This window comes from Ranitomeya imitator, chromosome 10 (assembly GCF_032444005.1).
Source record: "Ranitomeya imitator isolate aRanImi1 chromosome 10, aRanImi1.pri, whole genome shotgun sequence".
In the NCBI taxonomy this organism is placed as follows: domain Eukaryota; kingdom Metazoa; phylum Chordata; class Amphibia; order Anura; family Dendrobatidae; genus Ranitomeya; species Ranitomeya imitator.
The window spans coordinates 122,590,095-122,606,228 of NC_091291.1; the positions used below are offsets into that span (position 1 = coordinate 122,590,095).

A 16,134-nucleotide genomic window follows, 5' to 3' on the forward strand; every position below is an offset into this window, starting at 1 on the left:
TACACAGCTTTACATGTTGCAGACACTACACACGCCAGCCCCTTCCGATTAGTTCCCGTGGGTGTCCTGCATCACTGTATCACAGTCTCTTACAGTCTCTTTACTCACACAGCCGTAAACAGCCCAGGATATCCTCCGGATAGCAGCGGGGCATCATATCCACCTGTTTGCAATCGTTACACATGCTAGTCCTCTTTCGGGCACAGGACATCCACCTCTGGGCACAGGACTGTCCACATCCGTCTCTTTCGGGCACAGGACATCCACTTCTGGGCACAGGACTGTCCACATCTGACTCTTTCGGGCACAGGACATCCACCTCCGGGCACAGGACTGTCCACATTTGAGACCAGTATCATGGACGACTTGCATCACTGTATATGCTGCGGGTGCCAGGCTATTTAGCTGCCCTGGTTGCTGGCTCCACTGGCCTCTGTCTCCATGCACTCAGCCAGCGCTCTGCAGGCTTCTGCTCTGCACACCAGCACACACCAGACTGACACTGACGTGCACCTCACACACCTGACAACTGACACACCCATACCTCTTACTGCAGGCTTTTAAACACACACAAACCTGTGGCCTTCAGACACATGGAAAACCCGGACTAGAAATCTGTGACTCCCATGCACACCTATGGACTTCATCCGTCTGCATGCACTACCTGGGGAGAAGACACAGTGACCCCTACCTGTGACATGAGTCACTGCCTCACATAGGGTTCAGCCAACTTTTATGTATGGTGGTCTTTAGGTTGACAAACACTAGGCTGACCATACATTAGATTACAGTCAACCAAATATACTGGTTTTGGTTGGATTGACTCTTCATAATGAGTGTTCAACCAAATGGTATTTTATCTACTTGGATTAAGAATGGATTATCATGGGATAATAAGCGTTGACAGTATAATAGTACCTAATGCCAAGACACTATCTACCAGAATCCCAACAGCTCTCTAAAAGCTCTCTAAAAAGTTGCAGTACTTGCAATTCATTTCATAAGCATATTATGGATCATATAGCTCATGGGGTCAAGAAAGTAGCATAACTTGAAGCTCATGGGCCTCAATTCAAAAGCTCCAATGGGGTCCCCAATTTTTGCCTGTGTTTAATGCTATTGGCTTTTTCTTATAGGTCAAAGAACCTTTTAGGGCCTCTTAGACTCCATGGCGTGGGTGCGATTGTGACTCCTGTACCTATTGTAGTTAGTGTTCTTCCAGGTTCTTGCGAAATATCTGCCATATGAGTTCATGAAGGTCAATTTTCTGAAATAATAATCTTAGAAGTTGACTGTACTAGATACTGAAGATAGGTCATCCATCCAGGGATTTTTTTGTGATTAACATATCTAGATTTTTTCCTTAGAAATTGAAACGTATGACTAACAACTCTTTGCTTTTCTCTACACTGAGGGCTTATAGATTGAAGTTGACGGACTTACGTCTAATACTATGTTACTAGGTTCAACTTGCCACACTGAAGCATGAACTTATGACGAGGCAGTTTCCCAGTTATGTAGCAGCCACAGAATTTAACATTAAGAACTACTGGTCTCAATCCGGAAGTGTACTGGTAATTTGCAATCTACAGGCCACCAATTATTTACAGATATCCATAGGAAAATGTATTGTCTTTCCTTACCTATGACTCAAAGTTTCTTGGAAAACTTTAGCTGGGTTTTACTATGGTTCAAAGTTTTCCTAAATTATTTACTCTTAGTTAAAATAAATGGTAAACTGGGAGCTCACTGAACCCACATTGCCCTTTTTTTCTACATATTTTATGTAGTCTTATTTTATTCACAAGGTGAATCCTAAATTATTTACTTAGTTGTGCACGTATCCAGCTCAATTACTCATCATTTCTCATATTCTGAACTGAATTCATGGAAAAACAATGTATATGTATGCTCTGATATTTGTTATCTGCATACAAATGTCGCTGGTTTTAATTCCGTGCACTACTCATCTATTCGTTTTGTTTCTGTGTCTTCTTTGCTTTTTCTTACCAGTCCTTTGTGTTCTTTGGGTTCTCAGAAATTCACCACTAGAATGGAGGGTCTATGGCAGTAGCGAAAATTGACAAATACAACAATAGAACCTCCTGTGACCATGAAATCGTTTCCTCTCCTGTGGACAAAGTTCTCACAATGACTTGGAGGCCACAGGAACGTTTCATTACAGGACCCCCTTCCAATGGTGTTTTATAGAAAGACTTTCCTCCCACCACATCATGTCACCAACATGTGACCCAGTTACAGGGAACCTGCCACCAGTTTTTTTTCTTTACCAGCCATGTACATCACCTGTAAAGCACGTAAATGAGGTTCCTATAACACCTTGATACCCTCAGATGTGCCCCTGCATACCTCCGAAAAAGTACTTTATTCATGACCAACGTGGTATCCAAATGATGTGGTCCCATTTGATGGGTTAATCCAGTGCGTCCCCGATCCCACTGAACGGCGCCTCTTCTATCTAGATGGAAGCGGATGATGTCTCTTATGTCATCCACACAGTGCTTGTGTGAGTCTCACCTTAGACAGAGAGAAGAAGAAGCGTTTGACGGGACCAAGTGGCGTTGAGCGTGATCTGGATTGACCCATTGGACCACACAAATTGCATACAGCACAGGACACGAATAAATTATTTTTTTCGGAGGTATGAAGGGACCCCTCTGATGGTATTGGCATTTTATTTGGCCTGAGACCGGTGGAGGACAGCACTGAGATCAGAGGAGGGGAATTGGTTTAGAAGGTTACTAAAGGATTTTTAATTTATGTTATGCAGCACATTACGGCCATTAACTTAGCTGTGGACAAACGCTTTATACTATTTAAAGATTAATTTATCACCTCATTGCAGTATTTTTATTCAGACAGTTCCATCATGTTAGACTAGTCGGCTCCGGGCACCTTCCTATGTAACACTATGTCCTGTTGCACTTTACAGCTGGGTGTATTGTATTGATTCTCATTGTGCACTTGTGAGACTAATGTTGTTGAGGACGACTATTTCCTGCAATGCTACACATTATTCTCCTTCCCCTGTCACGGAGACCTAACCCGACAGGTAACGCTGTAATAACACAGTGATGTTCTGATGCGTCTCTGTACCCTGAACATTATTATCTATTGGCAATGACCCTCTACTTTACCATGCAAAAATGACAATAAATGCAGAACTAAAATACCTGGAGTCAGGTGTCACACCTCGTATATTGCCGCAAGGTAGAAACACTCCATTTCTGATTAGTATTTGTGGAGTATGAAATTTCCAGTAACTCAAATTTGCATTACAAAGGCATTCAATGTACATTATGTTTTACTTTTTTTTTTATTTTAAACATTTTCCAGGATAGGTGATAACATTCTGATGGATTGGACTCCGTCCACAGTGACAGACCCCCAGCAATCAGACATTTATCGAAGAGAACCCCGAACCATGGGCAGCATGAATCATAGGGTAGATGCATGAACACAGCCAGACGTGTTTTTATCTAAAATGTTCCTGCGTCTCAGTGAAAACACAATTTGAGGATCTGACTTCTCCCCCCACCCCACTCCAGGTGATTGACAGGTCTTTCTCAATGTACACACATAAGAGAAACCTATCCCTTACAGTGGAGCAGGAGAAGTCTGCCAGGGGTGTTGTCGGCCATTTCTCATCGGTTTAGGCTCACCCAGTAGAGTGGACCCACTAAGCCCAGCTCTGGGTCCTGGACGTGGGTACAGCTGGCAGGATGGTAAGTGGGGAGTGAGTACGGGACACCCTCAGGAATCTTTAGAGCAGCTGGGCAGATGAAGTGAAGTCAGCAGGGCAACAAAGATAACAGCAAGTAACACGGTGTGCACAGGAGGTGAAGAATAACAAACTAGAGTCTTGAATAACAATCCAAAGACAGGTGTCTCTCCTAATGGGCCTTAAATAGGATCACGGGGAGCACATCAAGTCATTCCAGACAACCTGCAAAATCTGACGCAGAACACAACAGAGGGCAGCAGTTGGAAGTGAAGGAATTCCAGCCCGGGACACCCGGGACAGATGTGACATAATCCCTCCCTATAGTCCCTGGCCAGCTCACCAAATTATTACTTCTCTGAAATACAGGAGCGTTTTAGAGAAAAACATATCTGGTTGCAATTAGGAACCCAGGCTCTGCTTGATGACCCCCGTGGATTACTCAGCATGAATCATGTTACAAGTTCCCTTTTGCTAGCTGAGGATTGATGTGGATATATATTTACAATGCACCGAAACAGCTAAAGGCATCAAAATGACATCCCAATGCACTAACCTTTTCATGCAAAACTGGAACATGACTTTTTAGCATCTTTTTTCCATCAAACCCCTGGAATACTTCCAATAGGTTATTAGATTTCTTTTATTGAGAGCAATCAACCTTTTTTAAACTGACTAAGATAGTACCAAAACCTTATTTTCTCCTTGGTATTACCACCTCCCCACCTGTATCCTCCAGGATAGTCTCATCGTCCACTTGTATCCCCAGGTGTCCCATCACCGCCTCCGGTGCATTTTCCCCCACTTTGATGCTATATCACTTTTTCCCTGAATACTATAACCACAGTATCCTCCATTAGTCGTCCTCTCATTCTTCCTTCAGATGTGTAGGATCAGTCCCACCCAGCTGGTGCTCCTGGCTTAGCTGGACTCCATGGCATTTGTCACTTCATACACTAAGCCAGTGTTCCCCAACTCCAGTCCTCAAGAGCCACCAACAGGTTGTGTTTTTAAGATTTCCTTAGTATGGCCCAGGTGATGGAATTGATGCCTGTCTAGATTATGGAGTTCTCACCTGGGCATTACTAAGAAAATCCTGAAAACATGACCCGTTGGTGGCTCTTGATGACCAAACTTGGGGAACACTGCACTAAGCACTCACATGTATCTACTCTGTCATGTCCCATGAAACTGGCATAAACCCCAACATCACCCACATAGACCATGCGTGCGCCATACACGGATCATTATCAATGTATCTCTGCACACCTCCTGCTGCCCCGATGCTGACATGTGCCAGTCATGATAGAAGAGCCGGCGTTCTGGAGACAGGAGGACAAGGACCTGGTCTGGACACTGTGTTGCTCCAGTGCAGAAGTCTCATGAGTCCTAATATACATGAGACTTTTTAAAGCATAAAATAGCCTGCACAAGTATTGTTGTAACCTCTTCTTGGTGTCCTCTTTATAAATCTGTTCGTGATGAGTCAGTTGTGACTGATCCAACACAAAGAGCCGGCTACCGTCTATGAACGATGGGAGGTATTACGTCAAGGAGAGCTACTTGAAGTTTCCGAATACCTCTCACTTTGTTAAAATTAGAGTTTTCAAATACTAATGAAACGTATTTAATAAGTATTCAGTTGGGATCCAAAATAACCAGCTCTTTTTGGTGAACAATGGCAACTTGTCCAGTAGATAAAAAGAGCTGGACTGCCAATTAGTACTGCCGGGCCTGATTCCTCTACCAGCATTCTCTATGCACACTGGGTTCTGGACATCTGAGACTCTCCCTGATCTGGCCAGCTTCATGTTGGAGCAATGGGTGCCCCCGACTGCTAAGGAATAGTGGACAAAGTCTACGCTGAGAAACCACCCCTGCTCTCGGCTGGTCCATATAGGAGCATCTAAAAATTGTCCGTCTAAAAATTGTCTGAATAAACTTTTATGGCAATGTAGACCCTATTGGGGGACAGGAGTTATTCCTCAGTATTATCACCATTTTACCAATCAGGTCATATACGTGTCCCACCATTGACACATTTAGTATTGGTCTTCTTATGTTTACTTTATGGGTGAAGGGTATTCATTTCTATTTATTTCTCCACCTTATCAGGATTTTTTTTTGTAATTACAGGGAATGTAAAATAGAGGGGGGAGTCATCAAGGAATGCAAGAAGGGGGCTAAACTAACCGTAAGGTTTCCAATTTCAAAGTTCTTCTAAATCGAATTATTGTCATTGTGTGAAGCCTATCGTGTTCATGGCAGTGAATGACTAAATTACCAGGTATCCTTGGCACAATTCTTACCGATCATGTCTGTTTATGATTAGACGATACAGATGATGTTGGTGAAAATGTGTGTTGTGCGGTATAGTACGAATTTTCTTAGCGCTCAATATTTTTTTCCATGCAAATCTTTTCTCTTACCGGTATCTATCACTTCCAATCGATCCTCTTTCGTTTTGATAGTAGTCGTTAGCCCATGAGCATTGCTATGTGTGGTCATCTTGTGAGCCTATGTGGAGATTCGTAACACATTAACTGGATTCCATAGAAATCAACGCAGAGGGGCTTATAAATTCTCCTCCTTCTTCATAGATTGCACAGCTCTCGTGTCCTCAAAATGTCTGGAGGAGCAAATGACAATACTTGGTCATCACCCTTCTCTCCAATTAAAAAAAAACAGCTTTATTCTCATGAGCTATGGTTTTCAATTGGAGGAGGCTGATGAACAGGTCTGGTCTTGTGCTCCTTTTTAAGCAGCAATTTTGAGAACAGGAGAGCTGAGCTGTCTGTGATAAAGAAGAAGAACCTGTAAGGCTGGTTTCACATTTGCGTTTTTTGCCGCTGCGTTTTAGCGCAAAAAAAGCATACTTTTTTTCCCTATACTTAACATTAAAAACGCATGCGTTTTTTGCATGCGTTTTGCTGCGTTTGACGACGCATGCGTCTTTTCTATGCTTGCGTTTTGTTGTGGAAATGCAACATGTAGTAATTTCTAGAGGCGTTTTTTGCGGCAAAAAAAATGCATGCTTTTTTTTGCGGCAAAAAACCTATTGCTGTCTTTGTAAACGCATGGGTTTTTAAGCACATGCATTTGGTTGCGTTAAAAACGCATGCGTTTTCATAGAAAAAAACAAGAAAACACACTGATAAGCCACCCCCTACTATAAAGGTGATAAAGGTATCCTAACCCTAACCCTACCCCTAACCCTAACCATAGGGATCCTAACCCTAACCCTAACCCTATGGATCCTAACCCTAACCCTAGCTATTTCTGTTTATAGAGGGTTTTCTAGTTGATTTTGATGATTGGCAGCTGTCACACACTTCTCAGCAAACGCAGGCAAAAACGTATGTACACGCGTCAAAACGCCGCATTTTTTTCCACATGCAAAAACGCATGCGTCTAAAAAACGCAGCGTTTGCACGCGTTTACATGCGTTTTTTTCACCACCTGCGTTTGCGTTTTAAACGCTGCGTTTTTAAACGCAAATGTGAAACCAGCCTAATACAAATATTATTTTGTATGTAAACCCTTTTGTATTTTGCATGAAAATAATTGCACTATGGAAGGTAAACTAATATCTACCATTATCCCCATAATCTATGTTAATGGACACATACTGTAATACATAGGCACAGGAGTATTAACATTTACATAACGCATCCAACTATGTACCTGATGTCCTGTGTCCGTTTCCATGTATGTAGGGCACATTCTGTCTTCTTGGCCAAGATTCCACCATCAAAACACTTCCTTATAATTCACCCTCATTAATAAAAATCATCCTTGTAATTAGAGAAGAGGATCGTGGCATCACAATGCATTTTGCTGCTCCCACGCGCTGAGTTTTGAAGGATTCTCAATGGCGACCACTTGTTACACAGTCAGCTAGAACAGACTGTTTATTTGGTCAAACGAGAGAGCCAAATCAGCAGAGCTCGTTTCAATAGGTTTGTTGTTTTACCTCGGGTCGGGGGCTGAGCTGAGCCAGTGTCAGATCCTGTTATGTTTATCCAATGCTGAAAAGTCGCTCAATTTCCCAAAATCCAAGCATTCAACAATCCGTATAGCGTGATCCATATCTGAAAAAAAAAAAAAATTCTTGATCATTTACAGGAGCAGTTTGCTTGGTAAAGAGGAAGAAATAGGTGTGTATATTTAAAACATAACCTTTGATAGAAATATTTTAAAATGAATGGCAACTGTCCCTCTGTGCTTCCTGACGCGTTTCTCCTGCAAAGGTTCCTCAGGGGAACTCAGCACATATTCATAAGTTCAGAAGGAATGCAGGGTTGAATCCCCCAAACCCCCAAACATCTGCAAACATCTGCTGGAGAAAAGTGTCGGGGGCAGAGAGAGACAAGTCCGGGGCTTCCGAGCAGCCAGGGATAGCTGTTGACAGCCCTTGTTTGGGCAGGAGTCGTGGGGACAAACCAGGGCTATTTTAGGGCCCCCTAAGTTTATTGCCTGCCTTCCGAGTAGAAGGAAAAGGAGTTTCCTTGACATAACCTGGGACACTATGACTACATTTTGAAGCCTTCACATTGGTGAGATTGTTCCCGTTTATGCTTTCTTTACACTGATGTCAAAATTATTAAGAAAAATTTACCTGTCCCGATAGATTGGTTCTGTTTGTGGTATATGGATCGCTACAACTTAGACCGACCACTGTCGTCTTGTGTTAGCCATCTTGCTTTTTTTATTCTCATCAGGATTATTCTTTCTACAGTTTGGCATTGAGCGATTATTCATTTTGAGAAGCCGCCTACATTAGCACTGACCGCTCTCAGACTAGGATCGGGATTCTTATCCTTCATCAGGCTCCCCACAAGGTTGTCGATTTTTTTTTTATCATCTGCTTTACTAAGAACTCATTTTAGATTGTTGAGATTGCAGTTGCAATTAATTTTAATGTATTCCTATTAAAGGCTATGTTTTAAATATACACACATTGCTTACTGTGTAGAAGAGGAGACCATCCCATTCCCTCCTCTTTTGGTGCTTTTCTCTGGGCTCACTGCATACTTCAAATTGCAAAGTGCTCGTAAAAGCCAAACAACCTTACAATGTAAAGCTTACTAGAAATCCTCTCTATTTTCAAGAACGGAGGGATTTTTAAATTTTATTGCATAATGATCATTGTATTAGGTTACCGGCTATTTCATTCTCTGTAGAGTTGGGTGAGCAAGCGCCATATTTTTTTTTAATTGTGGAACTTGTAAGCACCGATATAAAGCTGAGCAAATCACTGGAGTTCACGATCTGATCAGCTTTGGTATCCCTGCAACATCAAAGAGCGCAGTTGCAGCCATGCTGCTGGTCTGGGCTGTCAATCTTTAGAAGAGCACCGTCCTCTAGAAATCAGGAAGCCAGGACACTGAAGAAGGGTGAGCAACCAAAGATGAACTGGTTGTCCGGTCTACTGCTAAAAGTCTAGTCTACTAGGCACTTCTACTAGGCACTGCTCCGGATAGCCAGTTTCCTACTCCACACTGATGAGGGGCAAAAACCCCGAAACAGCTGTCTGTGGATGGATACCATGCTTGGCATAGGTGGTTTTCCTTTATTGGATGATTTCCTTTATTGGATGCTGCCGTTCCCTTGGTTGTTCCTTCCCGGGGAAAGGCCTGGCTATTCACTGTCTGCGTTGAGAAACACGTGATGGTGTCTCCTCAGCTCCTCTACATACTGCTAAAAGTCTGCAGTTACTCTATGTGACTGCAGACTTCTGAATCCCAACACCACACTCACTTGTGAGATTCTCAACTACTGCTGCTGAGACCGGGCGTTCACACAATGGAAAATATTCTATTTACATACACGCCGTCATGTGAAAACTAGACATGCTCAATTGCTCAATACAAGTGAATTGAGTGAAGGTACCTTCACACTAAACGATATCGCTAGCGATCCGTGACGTTGCAGCGTCCTCGCTAGCGATATCATTCAGTTTGAGACGCAGCAGCGATCAGAATCCTGCTGTGATGTCGCTGGTCGGGGCTAGAGGGCCAGACCTTTCTTTGGTCGCTGGCTCTCCCGCTGACATTGCTGAATCGGCGTGTGTGACACCGATTCAGCGATGTCTTCGCTGATAACCAGGGTAAACATCGGGTTACTACGCGCAGGGCCGCGCTTAGTAACCCGATGTTTACCCTGGATACCATCCTAAAAGTTAAAAAAAACAAACGCTTCATACTTACCTACCGCTGTCTGTCCCCGGCGCTGTGCTTTCCTGCACTCACTGTGAGCACAGCGGCCGGAAAGCAGAGCGGTGACGTCACCGCTCTGCTTTCCGGCCGCTGTGCTCACAGCCAGAGCAGAGAAGCACAGCGCCGAGGACAGACAGCGGTAGGTAAGTATGTAGTGGTTGTTTTTTTAACTTTTAGGATGGTATCCAGGGTAAACATCGGGTTACTAAGCGCGGCCCTGCGCTTAGTAACCCGATGTTTACCCTGGTTACCGGCATCGTTGGTCGCTGGAGAGCTGTCTGTGTGACAGCTCTCCAGCGACCAAACAGCGACGCTGCAGCGATCCGGATCATTGTCTGGATTGCTGCAGTGTCGTTTAGTGTGAAGGTACCTTGAGACCGAGCAAGTCAAGTTGGAATGTGGCCGGAGGTGTGCAAATCACATACTTCTCGGCAGCCATACTGGAGATTCTTGACCGCATGCTGTGAGAATTCAAAAGTATGTAGACACAGAGTGACTGTAGACTTTTAGCAGAAGACCGGACATCCCCCTTATTCCTTCGTACCCAAGACATCATCCATCAGAAAGCCCCTTATTCACAAAAGATAGTAGGTCTTTCCAGCTTAAAGCTATGATTTTGTCTGACTTTGATCTGTAAGTGCACCTTATCCTTTAGGAAAACATGAAACCACACACAGGTTTATTGTCTCTTTAAATAACATGACATTTCCCGCCCACGTAGACTGCCCCACATCCTATCATTTTTCTTAGAAAGGCTTTACGAAAGAAATGAAAAGAAAAATGACTACTGTAGAAAATGACCACAGAGGAATTTATCTGTTGATCCCTGGAGAGAATGATCACGCTCATATAACTCCTTTGCGGACAACTAAACTCAAAATGAAAAAAAAAACTTCATATGTGTAATAAGAAAGTAAAATTGCTCAGCAGTGCAATGACTTCCCAATGAACCTCGACTGGAAGTTGAATTTGAGTCTCCTCTCTGTTTTTTTTTACTGCTTATGTGGATAATTCCATAAAAAAAATCAGGGTGCCTTTTGTGCTTCTTCCTAGATGAGCTCATCAAGAGCCAAAATAAAGATGGCCGATCTTTGGCCGATTCCACCCACATGCATGTTTGGATTGGTGGATTGTGCATGTGCTCTCACAAAGAAAAGGGGAATAACAAGCTGGTAGACATTCCTGGTGGCAGCTTATTTCCCGTGACCATAAAGGATGGGACATGCTGAAATCTGACAGCTCCATTAGAGATGTGCAAAAAGATTTGGACTACTTTGGTTCGGCATCTGTTGTGAATTCCGTTCTTGGGCTCCCTCCGGTGGTTGTAAATGGCACTTTTGTGAATTCTGCCCTTGGGCTCCCTCTGGTGGTTTTGAGTGGAACTGCCGCTCCTTGGGTTTAGCTTTAGCAGCTGCTTTCACTAATCGTCTCTCCTGGCTCTGCTATTTAACCTGGCTCTAGTCTTCAGCCTATGCCACTTGTCAATATTCTCTGGCTGGATTCACATCTCTGCTTGGATTCTCCTGGTTTCCTGACCAGTTCTGCAAAGATAAGTTCTGGCTTTGCTCATTTCAGTCCACATGTTGTGGACTTATTGTTCTGTGCATTCTATTTTTGTCCAGCTTGTCATTATGGATTTTTTCTGTTAGCTGGAAGCTCTGGGAAGCAGATTTACCCTCCACACCTTTAGTCAGGTGTGGAGATTTTGTAAACTCTGTGTGGATTATTTTGTAGTTTTTATACTGACCGCACAGTATCCTTTCCTGTCCTATCTATCAAGCTAGACTGGCCTCCTATGCTAAAATCTGATTTCATCTCTGCGTATGTTATTTTCCCCTCCTCTCACCATCAATATTTGTGGGGGGCTATCTTTCCTTTGGGGATTTTCTCTGAGGCAAGATAGATTTCCTGTTTCCATCTTTAGGGGAAGTTAGATCTTAGGCTGTGCCGAGGGGTCTAGGGAGCGCCAGGTAGCCCCCACGGCTATTTCTAGTTGCGCTGCTAGGTTCAGGGTCTGCGGTCAGTACAGATACCACCTCCTTCAGAGCTTGTCTCATGTTGTTCCTAAACCACCAGATCATAACAGGCATCCACTTTGGTGCTCCATTACAAATAGAACTTTCAACCAGACCAGGGCGGTGCGATTTTCCTTTGCCTGCACTTGAATTCTGGAGTCTTGGCTGCCATTTGCAATTACTAGGCCCACGCAACATCAAGTTGTTGTAGGGGACATAGTAATTTCAAGAGATGCTCAGGATGCCACTATTTGAGCACTAGACGAGATCGAAGTGGACACCAATCTCCTTTTTTTCTATCGACATCTATCGATGGAGGAGAGTCAGCAGTCATCTCTGGTTGATGCAGACAAAGTCAACAGCGTTGCCAACTTAGCTCTTACGTGGGCACCTCTAGACAGACACTGTTTTATTGCCTGACCCTAATTTGTATATGTGGTGATGATATCATAAGTTACAATTTGTGCATGGTCCACACAGATTCTAGAATTTAACACCACAAGATGTGTGGAAGATCCAACCACATCCTGAATGAGATTAGGAGATCATCTACAATCAGGATGCTTGGCTCGAAATGCGTCATCTGTTTATACACAGTTGTGCTTTATGCTCTTTTTTTATATGAAGCTTTAAAACGGATTTTGTTTTTTTTTACCTAAAAGTTGCTCCTGGATCATATGAATATATTCCTACAGCTAAATTATATACTGTAGTTTTAAAACGAATCCCTTCAAAGACGACTCAGACGAAGCCGTATATTTCCGATGCTGATATTTAGCCAAAAGTGAGGAACGGCTTCTTTTATCCTAACTTTGTGTCATAGTAACATGGACACAGCCAAACATAATTTATTATGTTTGCTGCTTTTACGCAGCGTGTGCATTTGGTACCTGCTGGGTCAAAGCTTCGCAGAGCGGTGTGTCATGTTCCGCCAGTTGGCATATTGAGAAAATAGGTTTATCCATTTGGTACCCACCATAGGGGGTCTGACATAAAATTTTAAGTGAATATTTTACAATCCAGGCATGATATGAACATTTGTAATGATGCATAAACAGAAGGTGAGGTCGTCTCATAAAAACAGTTTTATTACTAAGCATCTGGACTCGGAGACTTTGATTGCCAGGTTGCAACCGGGATATTTTGTTAGTAAATGTAGAATGGAAAATCAGTTCACACTATTTGTTTTGCTAAAACATTCTTCATATTCTTATTTTGAAACAGCTTGACTCCCAGTTAAAAAATCAGCAGTAGGGTACAATGTTATCAGGAGTCTTCACCTTTTCATATCATTCACATTGGACGAATATCTGCCGGTGTAAACATGTCGATTGTCCCCGACAACTGAGCAAATTGGTTATTTGTTGAGTGATTGGATTGTTTATGCTGCATGAAAATCGCATCACCCTGTGTAAGCAAAAGATGTGCTTCCAAGAAGATGTGGATGAGACGATTGTATTATCTAGCATTCTTTCCCGTACATTTTTTGTTGGCCGATATAAATGGACTTCTTAATAAATAAGCAGTGATTGACCTAAGCGTCGACTATGTACATTGACAAAATGAAATTGGCCAATGTGAATGGGCCGTTAGGTGCCTCTGATCGCTGATGGCTGTTATGATCCGGTGACCTTGGAGCCGCATGAAACTTTCACTGGAGTAGGTGGAAACTGTACTGACCGCAAATCCTAAATTAACACCGCAACTAGAAGTAGCTGTGGAGTGTGCCTAACAAATCCTAGACACCTCGACACAGCCAGAGGACTAAATACCCCTATAGATGGAAATAGGAATTCTACCTTGCCTCAGAGCAGAACCCCAAAGGATAGGCAGCCCCCCACGAATATTGACTGTGAGTAGTAGAGGAAAGACACACGCAGGCAGAAAACAGGATTTAGCAAAAGAGGCCACTCTAGCTAAATAGGAAAGGATAGGACAGAATACTAAGTGGTCAGTATGAAAACCCTTCCAAAAATATCCACAGCAGATAATACAAAAAATTCCACCATCTAACTAAAGACGTGGAACGTATATCTGCAACTCCTGAGAATCCAACAAGACTGAGAAAATACTGACACAATCTAAGCTGGACAAGAAAAAACAAATGAATAGCACTGAATAATTAAGCACACAGCATGTGTGCCACAGAAACAAAAACCAGACACTTATCTTTGCTGATTTGGCAGCAAGGCAGGAGGAACCAGACAGAGATCCAAAACCTCCCAAAAACCATGGACAACTGGCAAGGACTAATGAATCCTGCACACCTAATTACCCCAGTCAGAACTGCAATCAGCATATACACCTGACCAGGACTGCAACCCAGGGACAACTGCATTACCACCTACAACCCCCGGAGGGAACCCAAAAGCAGAATTCACAACAGATGGCTTCCTGGAAGTGAATCAGACACAAAGAAAGCAGGTAGAGGTAGGGTAGATACGGTTAAGGAAATTTGGGCAAAAGTTTATTCTGCGAATTGCAAGGGTATAGCAAGGAATTGTGATTAGACAGTTCAAAAGTCAGCAAAGCCCTCAAACACACATGTAGTAGAAGGGACATCATGGAAATTTAGTCTGATAGACTAGGGGTCCAGGAACAGACCTCAAGCATGTCTGGATGAGTGGTGCCATAATCGATAGTTCAAGAGTTTAGTTTTACGAGTTTAGGATTTGGCAACATTAATTGAGGAGAATTGGGCATGTGGCAAAGCTGGAAAGCGAAACAAGAATTAACCATGCTGGGTAAAGTCGGCTGTGATATTCAACTGAACGGTCGTAAGAAACAAAAACCAAATCAAGAGATCCTCATTTCTTTTGTTCTAATTTATTTCTTATTTCAATCAGAACTTAAAAATGTATAAAGGAAATCTTTTATACCAGTCTCAGAACCGTTTTGCCACTCCTCCTCCTTGTCCTTTGTAATTTATAAGACAACTGACTGCAGCAGGAACCTTCCCCCACTCAGTAATAAAACAAGCAGAAATATCACCATTAGTTACCCTAAACTAGGCATGTGGATAAGATTTTGAAAATGTTGTTAGTTTTTTTGTTAGTTTATGTAATCTGCTACAAATTTTACCTGTGTAATTTTGTAGGTGACGGCCCTGATTCATCAAAGCGATTACGTCAGAATGCTGATGTACGGTAAATCATTTGGAAAATTCACAAAAGTTTTGTGCAACATGGTGATGGGCAAAACGTTTTTGACTCTTCCTGTTTTCACGACAGTTTCGTCCAACCACAATGGGAAGAGATGAAATGGGACAAGGGCGGAACTGGGAAATAATGCCACAGGTCATCTAATTCATGAGGAGCTGCGGCATACTCATGCAAGAAACCTTACTCAAGTCTTTCTCGTTTCTTACATTTACCCAATAACCTCTATTGATTAATATTCAGTATCAGGCAGTAAAACTAATGAATGCTGTAATCATGACCCATACTTCCCCTGTGCCAGATGCAAAATCTATATTTCTTAAGATCTTTGATATCTAAAGTTCATATTTAGGTTTCCCAGAATTTTACCTGATCGCACTGATAAATACATATGAGCACCGTGTCTGTCACTGATCTCAGTAGGTAGCATGCTACCATGAGCTTTATGTAGAATTGTCATCTTGATAGATCGCATTACTAGTCATCTTCTGTTGTCTTCAAGAATGTTTGCATTTATCATTCAGAAAATCTCCAACCCTCCTAGGTAGATGATTCATCTTCGTAGCTCAAGGGAAGGATTTCGAAAAAATGAAATTCATAGGCTTAACCTAGAAATTTCATGTCACATCTTACTGAAGTATGTGCGAGATATCTAAGTAGTGACCCTGGTCTTCATTCCTAAGCAGTAAGCTTTGTAAGGAGGGACAGCAACGCCTTCTCAGGAGGTCTAGTGTTCTCAGTTGCTTAAAGTGCGAGATTGACTATTTTTCTGTTTGCCGCTGCATGTTAATATCACATTTGTCTATATACTTTCATGATTTCATATGTAGATTGGATTTAACAAATTACTTTATATTAATAAATAGAACAACCAATAATAATTGTCGTGTGACCTTTAAAGAAGATTAATATACCTATTGTTAGGGGTCGAGTTCCCGCCTCTGCAAGGGGAAATCTCGAACCATCTCCGCTGCGGTCTCTCATTCTTCTCCAGCCGCAGT

The 16,134-nt window shown here is 42.6% G+C and overlaps 1 protein-coding gene and 1 long non-coding RNA gene across 2 annotated transcripts in view; both read right to left on the bottom strand.

Annotated features, from left to right (window-relative positions):
- TMPRSS5 (transmembrane serine protease 5) overlaps window positions 1–7,696 on the bottom strand; it is a 58,429-nt gene extending 50,733 nt beyond the window's left edge. The window contains exons 1-2 of the mRNA XM_069741169.1: window positions 7,427–7,696; window positions 6,172–6,259 (exon numbers count right to left, since the gene is read on the bottom strand). Of these exons, the coding sequence (XP_069597270.1) occupies window positions 6,172–6,259; window positions 7,427–7,465 (127 nt within the window). The 5' untranslated portion in view covers window positions 7,466–7,696. The remainder of the gene's footprint in view (window positions 1–6,171; window positions 6,260–7,426) is intronic.
- An 84-nt stretch (window positions 7,697–7,780) lies between these two features.
- Window positions 7,781–16,134, bottom strand: part of LOC138651151 (uncharacterized) — a 42,122-nt gene continuing 33,768 nt past the window's right edge. Inside the window, exon 3 of the long non-coding RNA XR_011315444.1 lies at window positions 7,781–7,833. This is a non-coding gene — a long non-coding RNA (uncharacterized lncRNA). The remainder of the gene's footprint in view (window positions 7,834–16,134) is intronic.